Source organism: Euleptes europaea, chromosome 10 (assembly GCF_029931775.1).
Source record: "Euleptes europaea isolate rEulEur1 chromosome 10, rEulEur1.hap1, whole genome shotgun sequence".
NCBI lineage: Eukaryota > Metazoa > Chordata > Lepidosauria > Squamata > Sphaerodactylidae > Euleptes > Euleptes europaea.
In genome coordinates this window covers 78,304,439-78,324,110 of record NC_079321.1, presented here as the reverse complement: position 1 = coordinate 78,324,110, position 19,672 = coordinate 78,304,439, and the positions used below count along the sequence as shown (strand labels likewise).

The 19,672-nt window shown below is 46.2% G+C and overlaps 1 protein-coding gene across 3 annotated transcripts in view; it reads left to right on the top strand.

The window, feature by feature from the left end:
* MED23 (mediator complex subunit 23) overlaps positions 1-14,807 on the top strand; it is an 82,382-nt gene extending 67,575 nt beyond the window's left edge. For all 3 annotated transcript variants that reach the window (XM_056856141.1, XM_056856140.1, XM_056856142.1), the window contains 4 exons: positions 9,315-9,529; positions 11,330-11,450; positions 12,827-12,958; positions 14,624-14,807. In XM_056856141.1, coding sequence (XP_056712119.1) covers positions 9,315-9,529; positions 11,330-11,450; positions 12,827-12,958; positions 14,624-14,794 — 639 coding nt within the window. In that variant the 3' untranslated portion in view covers positions 14,795-14,807. The remainder of the gene's footprint in view (positions 1-9,314; positions 9,530-11,329; positions 11,451-12,826; positions 12,959-14,623) is intronic.
* Positions 14,808-19,672: the final 4,865 nt, after the last annotated feature.

Sequence of the window (19,672 nt, the reverse complement as noted above, 5' to 3'; positions counted from 1 at the left end):
TCAAGGGGGTCCATCCAGTCTTTCATATAAGCCTCCTCAAACCTTATGTGCCAGCTCCCCAGTTCCACCCCCCTCCCGCACACGAGATTCCTACCGTGGTAGGGGGAGATACCCATTTGGAAATATCCAAGGTTTTAGATTCCAAATGGAAAAAAGGGAAACTGTTTTACTTTGTTCGGTGGAAAAACCTTGGGTCCGCTCACGACGAGTGGGTGGCCGCACCCCACATGGCGGCCCCTCGCTTGATCCGAGAATTCCACCTCGCTTATCCCGATAAGCCTCGCCCTCTCGAGAACCCTGGAGGGGGGCCTTAAGGGGGGCAGAATGTGAGGGTCTCTGTCTATGTGTCTCTGCTTTCCATCACCAGCTTTTGCTTTGTTATCAGTGAACTCGTAAAAGCAGTTCACACCTTCTGGTCTCAGGCGCCAGGCCTGATTGCCCCTAGTATCTTCTCCCCCGCTGTTCTTCCTGTCAGTACTCCCTCAGGCCGATGCGGCCTTGGAAGTGTGATAGCTTCACCAGACTTCCTGGGACTCGTCTGATGTTTTGTATTATGCCAAGCTTGTAACTTCCCATAACAATAAGTGTGAACCCCAGTGCCCCAGTGCCCTGGAGTCAATATATTCTGTAAACCCGAATAGCCCCTCACTTGCAGCTTTCTACCTGTGCCTGTCTCATCTCCTGATGTCTTCAATAAATCCTTTGTTTCTTTATCAACGTCTGAACATTTGATTTGGAGAAGTAAACTCAGAGAGAGGGGATCTCTCACATTTGGTGGTGGTGGTGGGGGTGGGGGTGGTGGGTGGTGGTGGTGGTGGTGGGAGAGTCCGTGTCTCGCTGTCTTGCCCAGGCTACGCTGCAGCGGCTATTCACAGGCGCGATCCCACTACTGATCGGCACGGGAGTTTTGACCTGCTCCGTCTCCGACCTGGGCCGGTTCACCCCTCCTTGGGCAACCTGGCGGGCCGCAGCTCCCCGCGGCCCGCCATATTGATGCCGGACTTAGTGCGGACACCCGATCGGCACAGCCCGCTGCAGCCCAGAACTCCTGAGCTCACGTGATCCGCCGGCCTCAGCCTCCCCGGCTGGTGGTGGTGGTGGTGGTGGTGGTGGTGGTGGTGGTGGTGGTGGTTCCCTGACCGGGAATCGAACCCGGGCCGCGGCGGTGAGAGCCGTACCCAAGAAATGTAATGGAAGGTTGGTGGAACTCACATTTGGACACCTTAGCATATAGTTTGTGCTCCCACAGCCGCTGGAGCACTTCTCGCACTAGGCGCACATGTTCTTCCATGGTTTCAGAGTAAATAAGGATGTCATCGAGAAATACCACCACCCCCCGAAACAGCAAATCATGCAAAACCTCATTAATTAATTGCATAAACACACTGGGAGCCCCCGAAAGTCCGAAAGGCATGACTAGGTATTCAAACATTCCAAAACAGCTGGAAAAGGCTGTTTTGGGTTCGTCTCCTTCTTTAATGCGAATGCGGTGGTATGCTTCCACTAAGTCCAGTTTGGTGAAGATTCGGCCCTCCTTTAATTGTGCTAGAAGGTCGGGAATAAGAGGGAGAGGGTAAGCGTTAGACTGGGTGACGGCGTTTAGCCTACGAAAGTCAATGCACAGTCTTAAATCTCCCGTCTTTTTCTTCACAAAGAAGGCTGGGGCCGAATAAGGAGCCTTGGAAGGGCGTATGAAACCCCTCGCCAAGTTGGCATCCAGATAGTCCCGTAACACCGCCTTTTCACTAGGGCTCATGGGGTAAACCTTCCCTTTAGACAGTTTGCCTTCCCCCACAATTTCGATGGCGCAGTCCGTCTCTCTGTGGGGGGGTAGTTCGTCACATTCCCTAACATCAAAGACGTCCGCAAACTGCGAGTATTCAGTGGGCAGTTGAGGAGGAACGGTGGCTGGGGGGGGAGACCCTACCACGGCGGCGGCCGGAGACCGGACAACCCGTTCCTTGTCATGTGAACTACAGGGGTTTTCGGGAAACGAGAGCACCCGTTCAACCCAGTCGATGGACGGGTTGTGTCCCCGTAGCCAGTTCATCCCTAATACCACCGGGGTTACTATAGGGGCGATGGTAAAATACAAGCGTTCCCAATGTTCCCCCACGGACATAATCACGGCTGCAGTTCTGTGGGTCACCGGGCCCCGTTTAAAATCACTCCCGTCCATTTGGGAAAAGCGGAGGGGTCCCGGAAGCCGCTTGCGCCGGACTCCCAGTTTCTTGGCTGTGTCCTCACTAATCATGGTGCGGGCACACCCCGAGTCAACCAAAGCGGGGAATTCTAAACTGGGACCCCCTTTTGGTAGGGAAAGGCGAACACGCACATATACATTGTCCTCTTGGGCGCTTACCATCGGTGGAGCTCCTTGCACAACAACAGGGGCGGTCTGCTGCGGAGCCCCCTCTACAGCAGACCGACGGCGTTTTTTGCCGGCTGTTCCCACTCTTCCTCCTCGCTGGAAGAGGGGGAAGGAGTGGTGGCGGTCGGGGACCCGTCCGAATCAAAAGTGGTACTTGTAATCCGGGACCCCGTCGGGCCAGTAGAAGTGGAGACTCCGTCCTGGGGGCGCGCATGGAGAGCGGAGGGTGCGCCGGAACGTCGGCCCGGCGGTCCGCTCCTGCGGCGGGGCTGGTCCTCGGCAGTCGCCTTCTGTGGTTCAGGCGGGGCTTGGCGTGGGGGGTTGGGACGGCCCGAACGAGAGGGGCACTGTGACGCAAAGTGTCCCTTACCTCCGCAGGTCAGGCAGACACCGGTCTCAAAACGCTTGCGGCGTTCAGCAGCCGAGGGACCCCCGCTGCCCCCCAGTCGGAAGTCTCGGCCCCGGTCGCTCCGGGGTCTCGGGTCTCGTCCAATGCGTTGTTTGGACAAGGTCAAAAGTTGTTTGCGATTCTCGATGTCGGCAGCGTGGCGAACCCAACCTTCCACATCCGGGGGGTTCCCTTGCATGAAGGCCCAATGTTGGAGGTCCGGGTTGAGGCCCTCCCTGAAACACTGTACCAAAGTGGCCTCACTCCAGTCCAGGATTCGGCTGGCCAGTGACTGGAACTCACTTGCATACTGCGCCACCGACTTGGTCCCTTGGCGCAGTTGCATCAGGGAGGCTTTAGCCCGCTCTCCCAGAGTCGGGTCCTCAAAGCGGTTTCGGAGTGCTACCATAAACTCGTCCAGGGTTCGCAGCACCGGCGAGCGGAGTTCATACTGCAACACCATCCAGGCGGCCGCCTCCCCTTGCAGTAAGGAAGCCACGTACTGCACCCGGGACTCCTCGGAGGTGAAGGTTCGGCCTTGTTCTCGCATAAAAATGTCCACTTGGACCATGAAAAAGGTCAACTGGTCCCCTGAACCGTCATACGTGACTTTCAGGTCCCGACGGGACGGGAGGCTAGGAGGCGCGGGAGGGGCTGCCGGTGCTCCGTCCGGGAGATTGCCGGCGGGCGGTTGCACTTTCAGCGCGTCCAGGGCCGCTGCCATCTCACCCATCACCCGCTGCATGGTTTCCATCTGTTCCTGCATAGCTTGGCGATCCTCCTGCCACTGCTTGCGTTCTTCCTCCATCAGGGCCTCCTTGCGTGCCGGGTCCCCTTCGAGTCCCGTGCTGGGGAAGGCCAACCGGCGATCCTTCGCCGCGGTTCGGGAGAGAGACCAACCCTTGGGGGAGTCCAGCCAATTGTTAAAAAGTCCTCGGGGACGTCCGTCCCGGCCTTGGTCGGGGATGGGATCCCTAGGCTTCTTTGGCTTGGCACCCTCCTCCTTGGGGTCCGGTTTCTCCGGCACCACCGGTTCATTCGGTGCGTCAGGGGTAGTAGGGGTGTTTTCCTCGTCGCCTTGCATTCTGTCCCAGAAGGTACAGCAGCAGTCCGAGAGGCAAGGACTTGCAGCTTAATGTGAGAGATCCCCTCTCTCTGAGTTTACTTCTCCAAATCAAATGTTCAGACGTTGATAAAGAAACAAAGGATTTATTGAAGACATCAGGAGATGAGACAGGCACAGGTAGAAAGCTGCAAGTGAGGGGCTATTCGGGTTTACAGAATATATTGACTCCAGGGCACTGGGGCACTGGGGTTCACACTTATTGTTATGGGAAGTTACAAGCTTGGCATAATACAAAACATCAGACGAGTCCCAGGAAGTCTGGTGAAGCTATCACACTTCCAAGGCCGCATCGGCCTGAGGGAGTACTGACAGGAAGAACAGCGGGGGGGAAGATACTAGGGGCAATCAGGCCTGGCGCCTGAGACCAGAAGGTGTGAACTGCTTTTACGAGTTCACTGATAACAAAGCAAAAGCTGGTGATGGAAAGCAGAGACACATAGACAGAGACCCTCACAGCCAGTAGTCCTGAAGACACCTCAACTCCCTTCCCCCTTCACCCCGCTGACCCAGCGGACTCCCAGAGGGGATTCAGAACAAGAGGGCTCGGAAACCAGAGACTCAGTTGAGAGCTCTGAAGGAGTTTCGGAACCCTCACCAGATGAACTGGTGGGAGACACAGATGCTATATCCCCTTCAGAGGACTTGAAGCTGAGGACAGAACAAATGATAAGGATGGCTGAAGCCCTTGATATCAACATCTCAACAGCCGATAACAAGCCTAAAGACAAAATACTCAGTCGTCTATACCCTGATGCCCCAGGTATTGCTGCCTTTCCTATCTTAGAGGGGCTCTCAGAAGTTGCCAAATCGGTCTGGAAGAAACCTGCATCCACCCCTGCATCATCTAAGAAGATTGAGAATCTCTGTAGAATAAAGCCTGAGTCGGCAGAATTTCTCACGATTCATCCTCCTCCCTCCTCTATCATGACTACTGAGATGCAATTCAGACAGAGACAGGGCCCACACTCGACACCCGCAGACAAGGAAAGCAAACGGTTAGACCAGTTAGGCAGAAGAACCTACAACTCATCAGCCCTAAGCTTCCGCGTCGCTAACTATCAAACAATCATGGGGGGATATCAACTCTTCCTGTGGAAGAAGGCAGCCCCTCACATTGAACTGCTTCCTGAGGAGTCTAGAAACGCCTTACATTTAATTCAAGCGGAGGCCACCCGCCTGTCAAGGCAAGAAATTAATGCTGGCAAGCACGCTGCCGACATCGCAGCCAGAACGATGGCCTCGGCAGTCACCCTGAGACTCCATTCGTGGCTTCCTACTACGGCCCTCCCATTGGATACAAGGTCACACATTGAAGACCTTCCCTTCGAAGGGGACACTCTCTTCGCCTCCACCACCACCACCGAGTTCCTCACAAATTTAAAGAAGGATCGCCAAACAGCGAGATCCCTGGGAGTGGCCCACCCATTCCAACAACAACGAGACAAGCCGCAGTACCGTCAACAGAACTTCGACCCCTCGTTTAACAGATATCAACGATACCAGAGGTTCCAACCATATCCTCAACAAGGGAAATTCCAGCATCACAGCCAACAGGCTCAACCAAAACATAGCTTTAAGCAACGACCAGCTCCCAACGTTCAGCAAAAGGACCAAAGACAGTCCTCCCAAAAGTTCTGACTAGTTCCACAGTCCTAGAAGATTTACCGTTCTTAAATAGGTTGGCAAAGTTTTATGGGGCCTGGCAGGCCATTTGTTCAGACGCTTGGGTCCTCAGGGTTATTTCTGAGGGCTACCGCTTGGAATTCAAATTTGTCCCTGTTTGCTCTCCCGCCAGTTCGGCAGGAGATAACCCCTTTCCGGATTTTGCACCCCAACTAAAAAAACTCCTCCTAAAGGGTGCTGTTCAAAAGGTTAATCCCCCTTGTTCTGGTTTCTTTTCTAGGATTTTCATGGTTGACAAAAAAGATGGGGGTTCCAGACCCATCATTGATCTCAGATTTCTAAATAAATGTTTGAGAGTTTCAAAGTTCAGGATTGTCTCCCTAACCTCTGTTATGGAACTCATCACACCCAACACATGGTTTGCAGTCTTGGACCTTAAAGATGCCTACTTTCATGTGTCCATCCATCCAGACCATCGATGTTTCCTTATGTTTCGTTATGGGTCAGAATTCTTCCAGTATTCAGTCCTCCCATTCGGCCTTGCCACAGCTCCCAGAGTTTTCACTAAGTGCATGGCAGTTATGATGTCCTTCTTCAGAGATCAGGGTTGTAGCATCTATCCCTATCTCGATGACTGGCTACTCACAGCCACCAACCCAGATACACTCTCTGCCAATCTGCAGCTTGTCCTATCCACCTGTGACAAGCTTGGCCTGAGGGTCAATTTAAAAACATCAAAATTGAACCCTTCCCCCAAGGCATAATTTATTGGTGCGGTGTCAACGCTGGAAGAGCGTTCCTCCCTATCGAAAGGGTGGTTTCAATCAAGGGTCTTATCCACCATTTCCTGAGGTGTAGACACCAACCAGTGGTCTCCATACAAAGATTGTTAGGGCTTATGGCTTCAACCACAGCAGTCACTCCGTTTGCTAGGTTACAAATGAGAGAATTGCAAAATTGGTATATTAGGGCTTACGACATTTCCCGCCATTCCAAGTGGCATAGACTGTCTGTCCCTAGGGCCATTCTGAGATCACTACAGTGGTGGCTCTCTGAACCCAACCTCCTAAAAGGTGTTCCCCTCGGATACTGGAGCCCAGATTTTACTCTCACTACGGATGCCTCCATGGAGGGTTGGGGAGGTCACTGTGGTAATCGTTCCATTCAAGGCAGGTGGAACTCTAGAGAGGCATCCCTACACATTAATTTTCTGGAATTACGGGCTGTACGTTACGTACTTAACCAAGAGAGGCCTGTCAGTCTCATCGGTGCGTGTACACCTTGCATCGATTTCAGCCTTTCATGACAGGGTAGAGGGGTATACGGGTTTTTCCCACCCCCTGTCCAAGCGTTTTCTAAAGGGCCTTAACAATCTGTTTCCACCAAACCCCAGGTTAGCACCCCAGTGGTCACTACCTTTGGTCCTTGCAAAACTCATGTTGGGTCCTTTCGAACCCTTGGTTCATGCCCATCTTTCCGTGTTGTCAGCAAAGGTGGCCTTTTTGGTGGCAGTTACATCAACTAGAAGAGTGGGAGAGCTAGCAGCTCTACGTATTGACAGCCCTTTTCTCAAGGTCTGTAATAAGAAAGTAGTTCTCCACCCCAGTATTAGGTTTAAACCCAAGGTTATCTTCACTTTTCACCTAGCACAAGACTTAGTCTTGCCAGTCTTTTTTCCCAATCCTACCTCCCAGGCAGAAAAGACACTCCACACTCTTGATTTGAAGCGTGCCATTCTTTATTACATTGAACGAACTAAGCACTTTAGAAAGTCTAGTTCACTTTTTGTTTGCTACCAGGGACCCAAGAAAAGGAAACCAGCATCCGCTCAGTCTCGGCGATTAGGATCGCCTATGTCAGGCTTCAGCAAATGCACGGCGTTTCAGGCAATAGAACTCAAATCCAGACAGCAGCGATTCAAGGATTTATTCCGAAAGTCAGTGATTTCAGTAGAGAGACGAGCAAGGCTGGAATACATGACTGAGGGAGTATGGATACATATATAGGGCTGATACAATAGGGTTACAGGAACAAAGAGACAATGTAGTCGTTTCTTGCCGGTAACGACTTAAGTAAAAACTGAACAGAAACAATTGTAAGCAATCAGTGGAGGAGATGGCCGAGCTCTCGGCTTTGTGCACGGGACCCGATATCAGATCGGAAATTTACACAGGCGGGTCCCAATACAATTGTAAATCCCTGGCCGAAGCTCGTGTGCAAAACGGGGGGAAAGAAGTGCATGGAGAACTCCATCTTGTTCGCGGGGAAACCATCTTGTTTGGGAACAGAGCTGTCAGAAGCCCTATCTGACAGCCTACAAGCAAGCAAAGGTACCATGTCCCCTAGAGATTAGGGTTCACTCCACTAGGGCACAGGGCTCTTCCACTGCTCTCCACAGAAGGATCCCGATTGGCGACATCTGTAGAGCGGCGACGTGGTCATCAGAGGACACGTTCGTGAGACACTATGCGCTGGATCTGCAGGCCAGAAAGGATGCAGCAGTTGGCAGAGCAGTCCTCCAGACACTTTTCTCCTAGTCGACCCCACCTCCTGATGGGTAAGCTTGCTAGAATCCCACATGTGGGACTGCACCGAAGACAGAAGATGAAAACAGAGTTGCACTTACCTGTAACTGCTGTTCATTGATGTCTTTGGTGCAGACACACATCCCTCCCTTCCGACCCTGCTGTCGACCTAAAAGAAAATAAAAGTAATTACAGTATGTTAACATATTGCTTACCTGCCATTGGTCTTGGTCGGCGGCGGGCAAGGAACTGAGGAGGGGAGGGGATGCCCCGCCCAGGAGCAAGCGGGCGTTTCGGCGCGAAGGCCGACCCCGCCTGCGGTGGGAGGGGCATCCCCAGTTTGAGGCTTAAGGCTAATAAAGTTTCCGGCGGTAGGCCTGCGCGCAGGCGCAGTCCCAAATGTGTGTCTGCACCGAAGACATCAATGAACAGCAGTTACAGGTAAGTGCAACTCTGTTATATAGTAACCACAAGGGAGAGGAGAGATTGTGTGGGTGAAATTACACTAACACTACCCTATTTCCCATTTGCTGTCTGATGCCAGCATGTTCTTCCCAGATTATTGCCCTCTAATCTGGTGTCTTTTCCATTCCTGTGTTATTAGAGCTGTGAGGGACAACACCTTGAGAGACTGGTAACCATGCAGCTTTTATAATTAACAACTGGTGCTCAGTTTCATGATGGGCTGGAGTCATTTCATTTCATTTCATTAACCTTTATTGGCATACCAAAAGACAGAGATAAAACAACAACAACAATATACCTCCAAAGGGCAATACATATAAGTTACAAGTCGGGTTAATAAAACTTTTCATGTTCTTTAAGAACTCCTGTAAGAAATGCAGCCACGGTAGCCGTAATTTTAGGATCATGATCACTCAAAAGAAATTTGCATTTCACTTCGTTACTCCTGTATCTCTTGTACTGGAGCAAAGTAAATAGCAGTTTATCCCGCAGAGTCACATAGAAGGGGCAATCTAAAAGGATGTGGTCGATTGTATCCAACAAATTTAAACCGGATGTGCATAGGCGTTCATGTCTAGGGATCTGAAGGTATCAGCCTAAGAGCATCCTAGATGGGAATGCGTTAACCCTAGCTAATAGAAAAGCGCGGCGTTGAGAAGGTATCTCTAGGTTATCTAGATACCTAGCCATTTTACCCGATCCATTATTAAGGTGATGGGCTGAAGTCACGTTGTATGCTTGATGTTTGTCTATGTAGTTGAATTTCCCAAGTAAACTTACGCTAATAATTTGTGGTGGGGTGGTTTTATTTTGCAGGAGCCCTACTGGATCGTCCTCCATGAACAGATTGTGAGTGTTGTCAACAGTCCTAGCTTGACCTCAGAGACTGAATGGGTCGGTTACCCATTCCAGCTCTTTGACTTCACAGCTTGCCACCAGTCTTACTCGGAGATGTACTGCAGCTACACACTGGCATTGGCGCATGCTGTCTGGCACCATTCCAGCATTGGCCAACTTTCCCTCATTCCAAAGTATGTATAGTGGGTATTCTTTGTTATCTGTATTACTTTCATCTACATAATATGTGTCATGTCTTAAACACAGGGCACAACAAATAGGTAAATATCCTCCCTTACATTTGTGATGATGATTATTTGTATATATGGGGACTCCTGCCAGAAATTGGATGCCTTCAGGATATAAAATGAAGAGCGTCGTATTAATTTTGGTTTATAGTGTGATTCAATTTTTTTGTTCAATTTTACGGTCCTTAGACCAAATATAAAATGTGTGCAGGTACATTGCCTTACCCAAACTGACAGTATAAAACAATGCCTTTTGGTTAAAACACTATACAAAATATTACTCTTTAAAAACTGGTCGGCAATATAAAATTAAACAATCAATCCACTTTACAGTTTCCATTTCTATTTAGATTTCCTATAATTAGATACTATTCTACAAAACTTGGTCACTAACTTTGTTACCTGAGAAAATTCATCCTTGAGAAGGATGTTAACTTTAACAAATTCAGGATAACCAGTGCTCTTTCTTAAAAGAGGGCCAAGAATCTTCTCCCTGTCCTCCCTAGAGTAACCACACCTAAGAAGGACACGTTCCAGGGTTTCTGGTTCACCGCTGTTGCAGGGATAGAGCCCTTGTAAGAAGGGAGTCTTTTTGAATTTTCCTTCTAATACTGCAGAGGGCAGAGCCGAACATTGAGCCAGAGTAAATGCTCTCCTAGTAGTATTCCCTTCTAACATCGAAAGGTATATCGCTGGGCAAGGGATGTACTTGGTTTTGGTCGATATCCTAAAAAAAGGTGCTCTAGCTAGATCAAATTGCCTTTTGGTGTCTGTTATTCTTTGTTTTACTGCTTGTCTTGCTCTATCATAACCTAAAGCCCTCAGATTCTCTGGGGAAAAACCAAGATGTTCTATTTTGTTTCTAACGGTCTCAAGCCAGCTTGATGGGTAGTTATCCTCTAGAATCAATGGTAGAAGTCCACAGGGTCAAAAGTTCAATTTAAGCCATAAGTAGATCGACAGTAAAACGACCCCTAGCCTCTACTCTTATGTGGCCAGTCTCCAGTCTCACCATGGAGTTAGAAATACAGTTAGGCACCTGTAGCAATGCTCCTAAGAATTTTGTTTGAGTTCGCTCTAGGGGAACAAAACAAGAAGAAGCTTGTCCTAAAAAAGAGCCATGTAAGAGCCGTGCCAGAGTTTTTGCATGGTACAGTTTGAGTGCCACTGGGACAATAAATCCATCTTTGGTGCGATAAAACTTCAGAATGCTGTATGCAGATCTGCTACCTAGCCCAGCCACATAACTGCTATGCGTGTTTTTGATGCCATTTGATTGGATTACCATTCCTAGGTACTTGAAATTACTAACTTGCTCCACCTTATGTCCATTAATAGACCAGTTCATGAGGTTATGACCTCTGCCAAAAGCCATTATTTTGGTTTTCTGATAATTTACATTTAGCTCCTGATTCTTACAGTAAATTGCAAATTTGGCCAATGCCCTCCTAAGCCCCACCGGTGTTCTTGAAAGAATAACGGCATCATTTGCGTATAATAACATTGAAACCTGGCAATGGGCAAATTTAGGTGGATGTAAATTTTGATCCTTTACCATATCATTAATCATTGGAGCTAATAGACTCCTGTCTGACACCCCTGGATGTACTGATAGCTTCAGTTAGTTGTCCCTTTCTGTTCCATCTGACTCTGAGGGATGTGCCTTCACGAAGGGCACAAATAAGCAGGTAGAGCCTTCTATTGATGGAAGTGTGATTATTTACTCTAGTTTCTGTAATACAACAGGTTTCTCACTGAAGTACTGATACCAATAGTCAAGACTGAATTCCAGTTACTCTACGTTTATCATCTTGTTGGCCCATTTCTACAGCGGTTCAATCAAGAGAGGACAAGATGTATGTTAGAGGTATGTTATTACAAGAGCACTCCCAGCTGTTCATTGGAAGGAGAGCAAGACTTTGAATTGTGTGGAATGCTTCCTGTCGGAAGAGGAGCTCTGAACAAACTGCAAGCTTGTTTTTCTATCCTGCCAACAGAATTGGTCCAGTAAAGTTGCATTTGGCATCTCTTTCCCAAATATATAACCTTTTCCACCCATGCCTCTTCAGTGATTTAAATTGCCCTCCAAACTGCAGTTAGCTATATAGAAGTCTTTTCCCATGCCAGAACTCATTGTAGCTTGGGGAGAATTTAAACTGTGGAAGTGGCACGGAGGGAAAGACTGAACATCAGGCTCCCATAGAACCCTTCTCAGGTTACCAAGTAGGAGTGCTATTTAGAGATACTGATAGCAGAACTCTTGCTTCTTATCTTGTTTCAGCCTTTTACAATGAAGTTAGGCACTGTGAGTTTTGAAGTATGTTCATACCATTAACATAGCCCATGTGAATACATGTATGACATAGCTAAGTAACTTTATGAGAACCTTGATTTGTGGTCAGTGTTTGGAGTTTCAACTTTTTCTCTTAATCAAAACACTAAATTATTACTTGTAAAAAGATTTCCCAAGGCCTCTGCTGGCAAACTTATTTTTTTAAGCACGATGAATAAGTTTAAAAATATACTCTCTAGGATATTTTGGAGGTCATAAAATTGTGCTATGCAGTACATAAAAAAACAAAACTAGCTTTAAGCATGGTTATGAAGAAACTGCCTGGGAATGTCTCTGCTTTTTGTGGCCAACTGGACAGATAGAGAAATAAGAAGGTGCTTAACAATGCAATCCAAAGCAGAGTTACCTCTTAAATCCTCTTTGAAGGATGAAAGTTCCTTATTGTCCTAATGTTCTGCTGCTGGAAGTGAGAATTACTATCACCAAATTCCATTTTGTACTCCGAAACCTCTGAGATGGCTTTGAATCCGTGACTGGGTCTCATACCTTCTACATAAGATCTTATTTGGGATACAGATGGTCCTAAAAGAAGCATGCAGATTCGGATAATGGCACCAATAGATTAGGCATGAATCCTAACTTCCTTTTCCATTTGCTGGGGTGCTTTGGGAGTAACTTCATACTTTCACTGCAGTCCTCTGCTTTGCCTGGGGGAATCCACTGACCCAGATGGCCCAGCAGGCTGCTGTGAAAAGGGACTTGGTAAATTCAGACACTACCCCCCCCTTGCCATTTATACTTCCTGAACAATTTTCTTTTTGCCCCTTCTTTTTTGGGGTGAGGGTCTATGATAAGAAAAAATGTCAGAAACGTTTTTAAAAGGTAATAAAATATATAATATTATTTTCCTGGCTATTTCAGTTTAAATTGCATTTATTTTGTGACAATAGATTGGAGTAGCTTTTTATGAAATGCTCCTGGAGGTAGACCAGTGTAATACTCATCTCAACTACATGGATCCCATATGTGATTTTCTCTATCATGTGAAATACATGTTTACTGGCGACAGCGTAAAAGACCAAGTAAGTGAATGATAAACCTCACTTGAGAGAAACCAGTTCTTTTATCAGCATTATTAGACATCAACAGAAGACTCTAATGGATGACCCTCCTAGGCATCTTTCAGGACCCCATAGTTTACCCCATCTTTACTCAAGGAAAAGCTTAAATAGCCATGTAAGCTTTTTCATGATGCGGATAGACAATTAGGAAATGAGGTGGGCTGTCAGTAGATAATTTTAGTTTCATGCTGCATTGTTGTAGTTTAGCCATGCATTTTTGCGTCTCCATAACTATGAACCAAAATGGCACCCTAAATATGGTAGAGTTGGGCCAGACAACATGCCATTTAAAAAACATTTGGTACTTAAAAAGGCACCGGGGGGACGATGACGACGACGACAAGTAGATGGCCTCTTAGAGGCACCACTGAGAGAAAAGTTGCTTACTCTGTTGCCTCTACCTGTTGCCTCTACCTGTTTTCTCAGCTATTTCTACCAGGGAAGCCTTTAACTCACAGTTGATTTGGGGATACACATCCCTGGTGAAGTTTAACAGAAGTAGCCGACAATTCCTACATGACCCTAAGTTGTCTGGGGATGCCATAGAAACATGGGAAATCTTTAACTTGAGGCCTGTTCAGTTAAAAAAACATTCACCGGAACTCCATGTTGATATAGCTATCTAAAATACTCTGAAAGTTGAAAGGAAAAAATGGTTACTGATGGGAGAACAAACCAGAAGCCTTTTTGAGCCTGTGGGCACCTTTGGAATTCTGACACCGGGGAGGTGGGTGCCGCCACAGAATGGGAGCTCAGGGAGACGGAGCCAACCACACACACACACACAGGATGCCCGAGTGCAGAGGACAAGAGGAGTGAATTTTAAACAAACTGGGAAAAGAAGAATCAGAGAGAGAATAAAGCCAACACTATAGTGGCGGCTGCTGCTGAAACATTATCGTTGGTTGTTACTGCACTAGGTATTCCCAGCAATGTATTAAGAGTTTGGAAATGTTATAAAAAACATCGCTTTAAAAGGGTTTTTGGATGGCACGGCTAAAAAATGGTTGGAAGACGTCTTCACAGCTAAAGGGGCCAAACAAAGTGCGAACAGTATTTTTTATAACAGTTTCAAACTCTTAATACATCGCTGGGAATACATAATGTGGTAACCCCCTTAATCTGCATAGCCAATCAGAAGCCCCATTGGGCAAATCAGAAGCCCCACAGGGCAAGAGCCTACGTGACCCCCACCCGCTCTCTCAAAACACTTGCAAGGCTCCAGGGTAGGTGTTGGTGGGCGCCATGGTGCCCCCCAGGCACCCACTGGGGACCCTGAGCTAGAGGGGAGGAGGGGAGGGGCTGTAGCGTATGTGAGGTAGGTATTTAGAAGCAAGTGGGAATTCTGGATTATATTGGGGTGTTTTGCTGGGAAATTTTGGGGATTCCCCCCCTATTTAGATTAAGTATGGAAATCATGCAGAATAACAAGACTAAACATTTTCAGCAAATCATTGGCAATGAACTTATATTGCTGAATTTTAAAAAATTATTTTATTTTGTAGCCCTTCCAGAGCCTTCAACAAAAAACAGGGTGAAATTAAACTACTAGTAATATTAGCTATAAATCAATTTTTGCATGATCTGTATTTTGCTCTAACCTTTTAACCTTGGCTTTTGTTAAAGGTTGAGAAAATCATTTGCAACTTGAGACCTGCTTTGAAACTTCGTCTGCGATTCATGCATATCAGCAAAATGGAATCGGCATCCGTCTCTCAGCAGCCTATAAGCAACGTGTCTCCAGCACCTCAGCCTACTCAGGTGCCAGTTAATGTTGCTTTGCCAGCGTCTCAGTAAAATGGGGCTTCAAACGTGTCTTTTGTGCCAAGTAGGGTTGCCAGCCAACCTCCAGATACTAGCTGGAGATCTCCTGCTATTACAACTGATCTCCAGCTGATAGAGACCAGTTCACATGGAGAAAATGGCTGCTTTGGCAGTTGGACTCAATGACATTGAAGTCCCTCTCCTCCCCAAACCCCGTCCCTCTTAGGCTTCGCCCCAGAAATCTCTAGGTATTTCCCAACCCGTAGCTGGCAACCCCAGTGCCAAGGAAGTCCAGTGTTATCCAAAATGAAAGTTGGCCCAACATGAGTCCCTTTTGAAGAGCAACAGTGCATTCAGCATAACTTCCATAACTTCCACTACATTCCTTGCTGACTTCTGCACATTTATGTTCTGCCACTTTTCTGATCAAAGGATCAGAATCAGTGGATGTCTGAATAGCTGATCTTTTTAATGCCAGTGGTTCTCATTTTCCTTATTTGTTCCTCACTTTTCTAGTCAATGGTACTATTGTTTAGTACTGTTCACTTTTAATAGTTTAGTGTTGTTCACTTTTCTTGTTCTACTGACATTTTTTCCTGTGGATCCTCAGTGTATTTTAGCAAGAATATGTTAAAATCCCATTGACTAGCAGGCTAGTTTAGACTCTGAAGCTTGTGGGGCCAGATTTTGATTATGCCAACTGTAACCTTCTCCGACAGCCTTCCTGAACACCAGGACACGATGTGGAGGCCCAAATGACACCACCGCCTCTACGCCCATTGAGGACAATAAATCGGCTGAATGAATAGGCCTCTTTCGTATGAGCTCCCAACTTCTGAAGTGTAATTATGTATAAAATGTGTATATTTAAGAGTTTTATTTCTGGGGCCTTTATTACTGTTGTATTTTGCTACCTGGCTATTGAATTTTAGCAATAACTGAACTTTAATTTAGATTTGTAGTACTACTTTTTCACGTTTTATTTTTCTGGTCTCGTGGATCTTTTTTTAATGTGATACAGTTTGACATCTATTGTAAATGAAAAGATTTGTTCATATGTGGTAGCAGTGATATTATTGTTTAATAAAAACAGTTTATTTATGCATAGTTCATCCAAATTATTTGATGGTAATACTATTCATTTTATCCATTCGTTTTCACCAATTCGGTAGGACAGGTTGTGCCCAGGCCATTCACTGGTATATAAGAGGAATACAAAATGCTGCCATTAAGTTAACTTTTTTTCAGAATCCAATCATTCATTTACATTCTTAAACTAATCACTTGGCTCTAAATTTATACTTGTGTTTGTAAAATTTGATCAAATGGCTCTACTTCACTACATTTGTTCCAAAATGAGAGACAGTGGCTCTTGTAAACATAAAATTGCCTACTTAGCAGCTTATCTACTTAATCAGCAGTTCATAAAATGAGCTCCTGGAAATTTTACATGCTAGAGTGTAAACCACACTGAAATTCTTTATGTATTCATAGTCCATTTTGATAATAAGAAACACAGCAACTGGAACTGCGAGAATCCTCTACATGCAGCTTCAAATTAAGACAAGATTGTTGCCATAACTGAGCATGTGTTCACTACTTACAGTGTCTTACCACAAGCTGGATTGACCAGTTTATCTTCTGCTGACAGTAACCTTGTAGAGGCAAAGGGTAGTATAACTGCTTCTAAAGAAGCAACTGAACAATATTCAAAACAAAGGACAATGCCTGGGTATTGTTCTGTGTGTGTGATTCTTTTTCATTTTTGTTATTAACTCCAAAAAGGACTGTTTTGTTGTTGATGATGCTGATGTTAATAAACATTTTTATGCCACCTTTCTCTCCAAATAGGGTCCACAAGTAGGCACACATTAAAACATTTGAATGTTAAAACAGCATTTAAAATAATATGTAAAATTCAATTAAAAAAATATGAATACAAAACAGGGAGGAAGACCAACAACAGTTACCGGTGTGTGTGTGGGTGGGGAGGTATGCCAAACAAGACCAAAAGAAGTCTTCACCCAGTGGTGTGTGTGTGTGTAAAGTGCCGTCAAGTCACAGACAACTTATGGCGACCCCTTTGGGGGTTTTCAAAGCAAGAGACTAACAGAGGTGGTTTGCCAGTGCCTTCCTCTGCACAGCAACTCTGGTATTCCTTGGTGGTCTCCCATCCAAATACTAACCAGGGCTAACCAGCTTAGCTTCTGAGATCTGACGAGATCAGGCTAGCCTGGGCCAACCAGGTCAGGGCCAATGGTGGAAGACCACAATTGAGGGAAACAGACACATCCTCCTGGGGAGGAAGTTCCACAGTTTTGGCACCATGACCAAGGAGGCCTTTTCAGGTTGAGACCTGTCTTAACCTCAGATGAAGGAGGCACCCAAACCTGAGCCTCCCCTCAGGGGGATGGGTAGGTTCATATGGGAGAAGGCAGATAAGGAATGCTGGTCCTAAGCCATATATAGCTTTACAGGTCAATACCACTATAGGTGGAATGAGACTTGGAGTGATATGATCCCTACAACCTAGACCAGTCAACACTATGGCTGCAGCATTCTGTTCCAACTGCAACTTTCAATCAGTCTTCAAGGGCAACCCCATGTAAAGAGCATGGCAGTCATCTAATCTTGATGTTAACAGGGCATGCTCCACAGAGGCAAGATCGTTCCTGCTGAGGAAGGGGATTGTAGTATTTCTAAGGACACCCACAATGCCAAATTTCAGACAGAAAGCATGAAGCACCGCCCACACACTTTTTTTAAGCAATGGAAGACACCTATATTTAATGTTAAACGGGGTGAATTAATAGCAAAGGTTCCAAACAGCAAGACAGGCGTTGGAGGAGGGGGGGTGGAGAGGAAGGGAAAGTCCCACCCAATATCCTTCAGAATTGGAATATCTCACACATATATGTAATCCTAGTGGCTATGGCTTTATGTAAATAAAGCCCAGGGCCTCTCTTTTCCTTAAGGCAGGGGTCTCAAAACTGCGGCTCCAGAGCCGCATGCGGCTCTTTGGCCCTTTGAGTGCGGCTCTCCGAACTTGGTTCGGAGCCCCTGCTCTTGCGTCCGCTTGCGCCGGCAGCCGGGCTGCGGAGCCAGCGCGCCTGAGAGAGAGAGAGAGAGCGGGCAAGCGGGCGCTCTGTCTTTCCCCCCACCACCACTGTGGAGAATGGCCGGGTCCCCCTTTCCCTTGCCCTCAATGGTTGGGAGGCTAAAGCCTGGCCCATCAGCTGTTGGGCGGGGCGGGCTTCCTTTGGTAGACCTGGCCTCCGGCTGAGTCCCATTGGGAGGCCATGTCTACCCACTGGCTTTCTTGGCAGTAGACCTGGACTCCAAGGAGGGGAAAAAGTCCCCCTTCAGAGGCCAGGTCTACCAGTTGGCTTCTATGGGCCTCCGGAGGCCAGGTCTACTGCCAAGAAAGCCAATGGGTAGACCTGGCCTCCCAATGGGACTCAGCCGGAGGCCAGATCTACCAATAGGCTTTTATGGCGGTAGACCAGGCCTCCAGATGAGGACTCCGGATGGGGAGGGGGAAATGGCAGGGACTTACGATTTAATTTTTATCAATAAATAAGATCACTATTAAGTATGATATCAAGTTTTATTCAGTGTACCTATAGTTTAATTAAGACTTAAAACTTTAATTAAAGTTTATTAAGTTAATAAACAGTGTACCTACCTATATAGTTTAAGTTTAAGAAATTTGGCTCTCAAAAGAAATCTCAATCGTTGTACTGTTGATATTTGGCTCTTTTGACTAATGAGTTTGCCGACCCCTGCCTTAAGGAATACTGTGCTCTCTGCCGTTATTAGGAAGATGCTGGCTGCCTTGTATCAGTAAAACCAATAGAGACTGCAATAACAAAAGAAACCAGAACAAAACGTAAGAAACTCGTGGACTTATTTCTGTACAGGCTGTTTAGACGGGGAAGTAGTTTTGTTTTCATATTTATAAGGATAATTATAAAATATCCCATTTTATAATTATTATTAATAATGAGAAAAAATGCACAACAGCACTTCTCTTTTTTGTTTCTGACAGTTTTTAGCCTTTTTAATTACCAAAAGTGTAGAATCTAGATCCATGTATTAAGTAGCCTCATAATCAAAGAGAATACAGCTAGTCAAACCATCTACCTATCAACAGATGCCAAAATAAGAATGAAACTATTCTATATAAAGATGGATGAACGATCTTTTCCAACTTTTCACTTTTAACACAAAGTTTTTATGGCAACCCAAAATTTCTCTCTTTTAGAGTAGAGGCATTTTCCCCCAGTCACAGAGTTATAAATTTTTAAAACCTCTACAGAATAAGGTCTTTGGATTATTTCTATATTCTGTTAAATGAATTGCCCGACTTCAAAGATCAGTATGTTGGATAATAAAAGCTAAACTTCAATGTGATGATCAAGTTTCTTTAGGACCTTTCTGAAAAAGGAAGAAACCTGGAAGCATTTCCTAGGGTATTTTTAGAGCCCTAGATACAACCTTACTAAATTTATCTGATGTATTTTTCATTGGAAACATTTCCTTGTGCTTTCCATTTGTCGATTATGGAAGCTCTTTTCATCACAGCTGGGACTTCCTTCAACTTTTTTGTGACTGGCAGTTGAGGAGCGAACACACCAAAAGAGATAAAATTCAAAGAGATCTGAACACAATGGAAAAGTGGGTAGATGTGAACAGGGGACAATTCAACAAGGGAAAGTGCTGAGCTCTACATCTGGGTAACAGAAATGAGGGACATGCATACTAGATGGGGGATACACCTCTGGGTAGCAGTGTGTGTGAACAAGATCATGGAGTATGGGTAAGTTATGAGCAGCCAATGTGATGCAGTGACAAAAAAGGCTAGTGCAATCTTGGGGTCCATCAACAGAGGCATAACATCCAAATCACAAG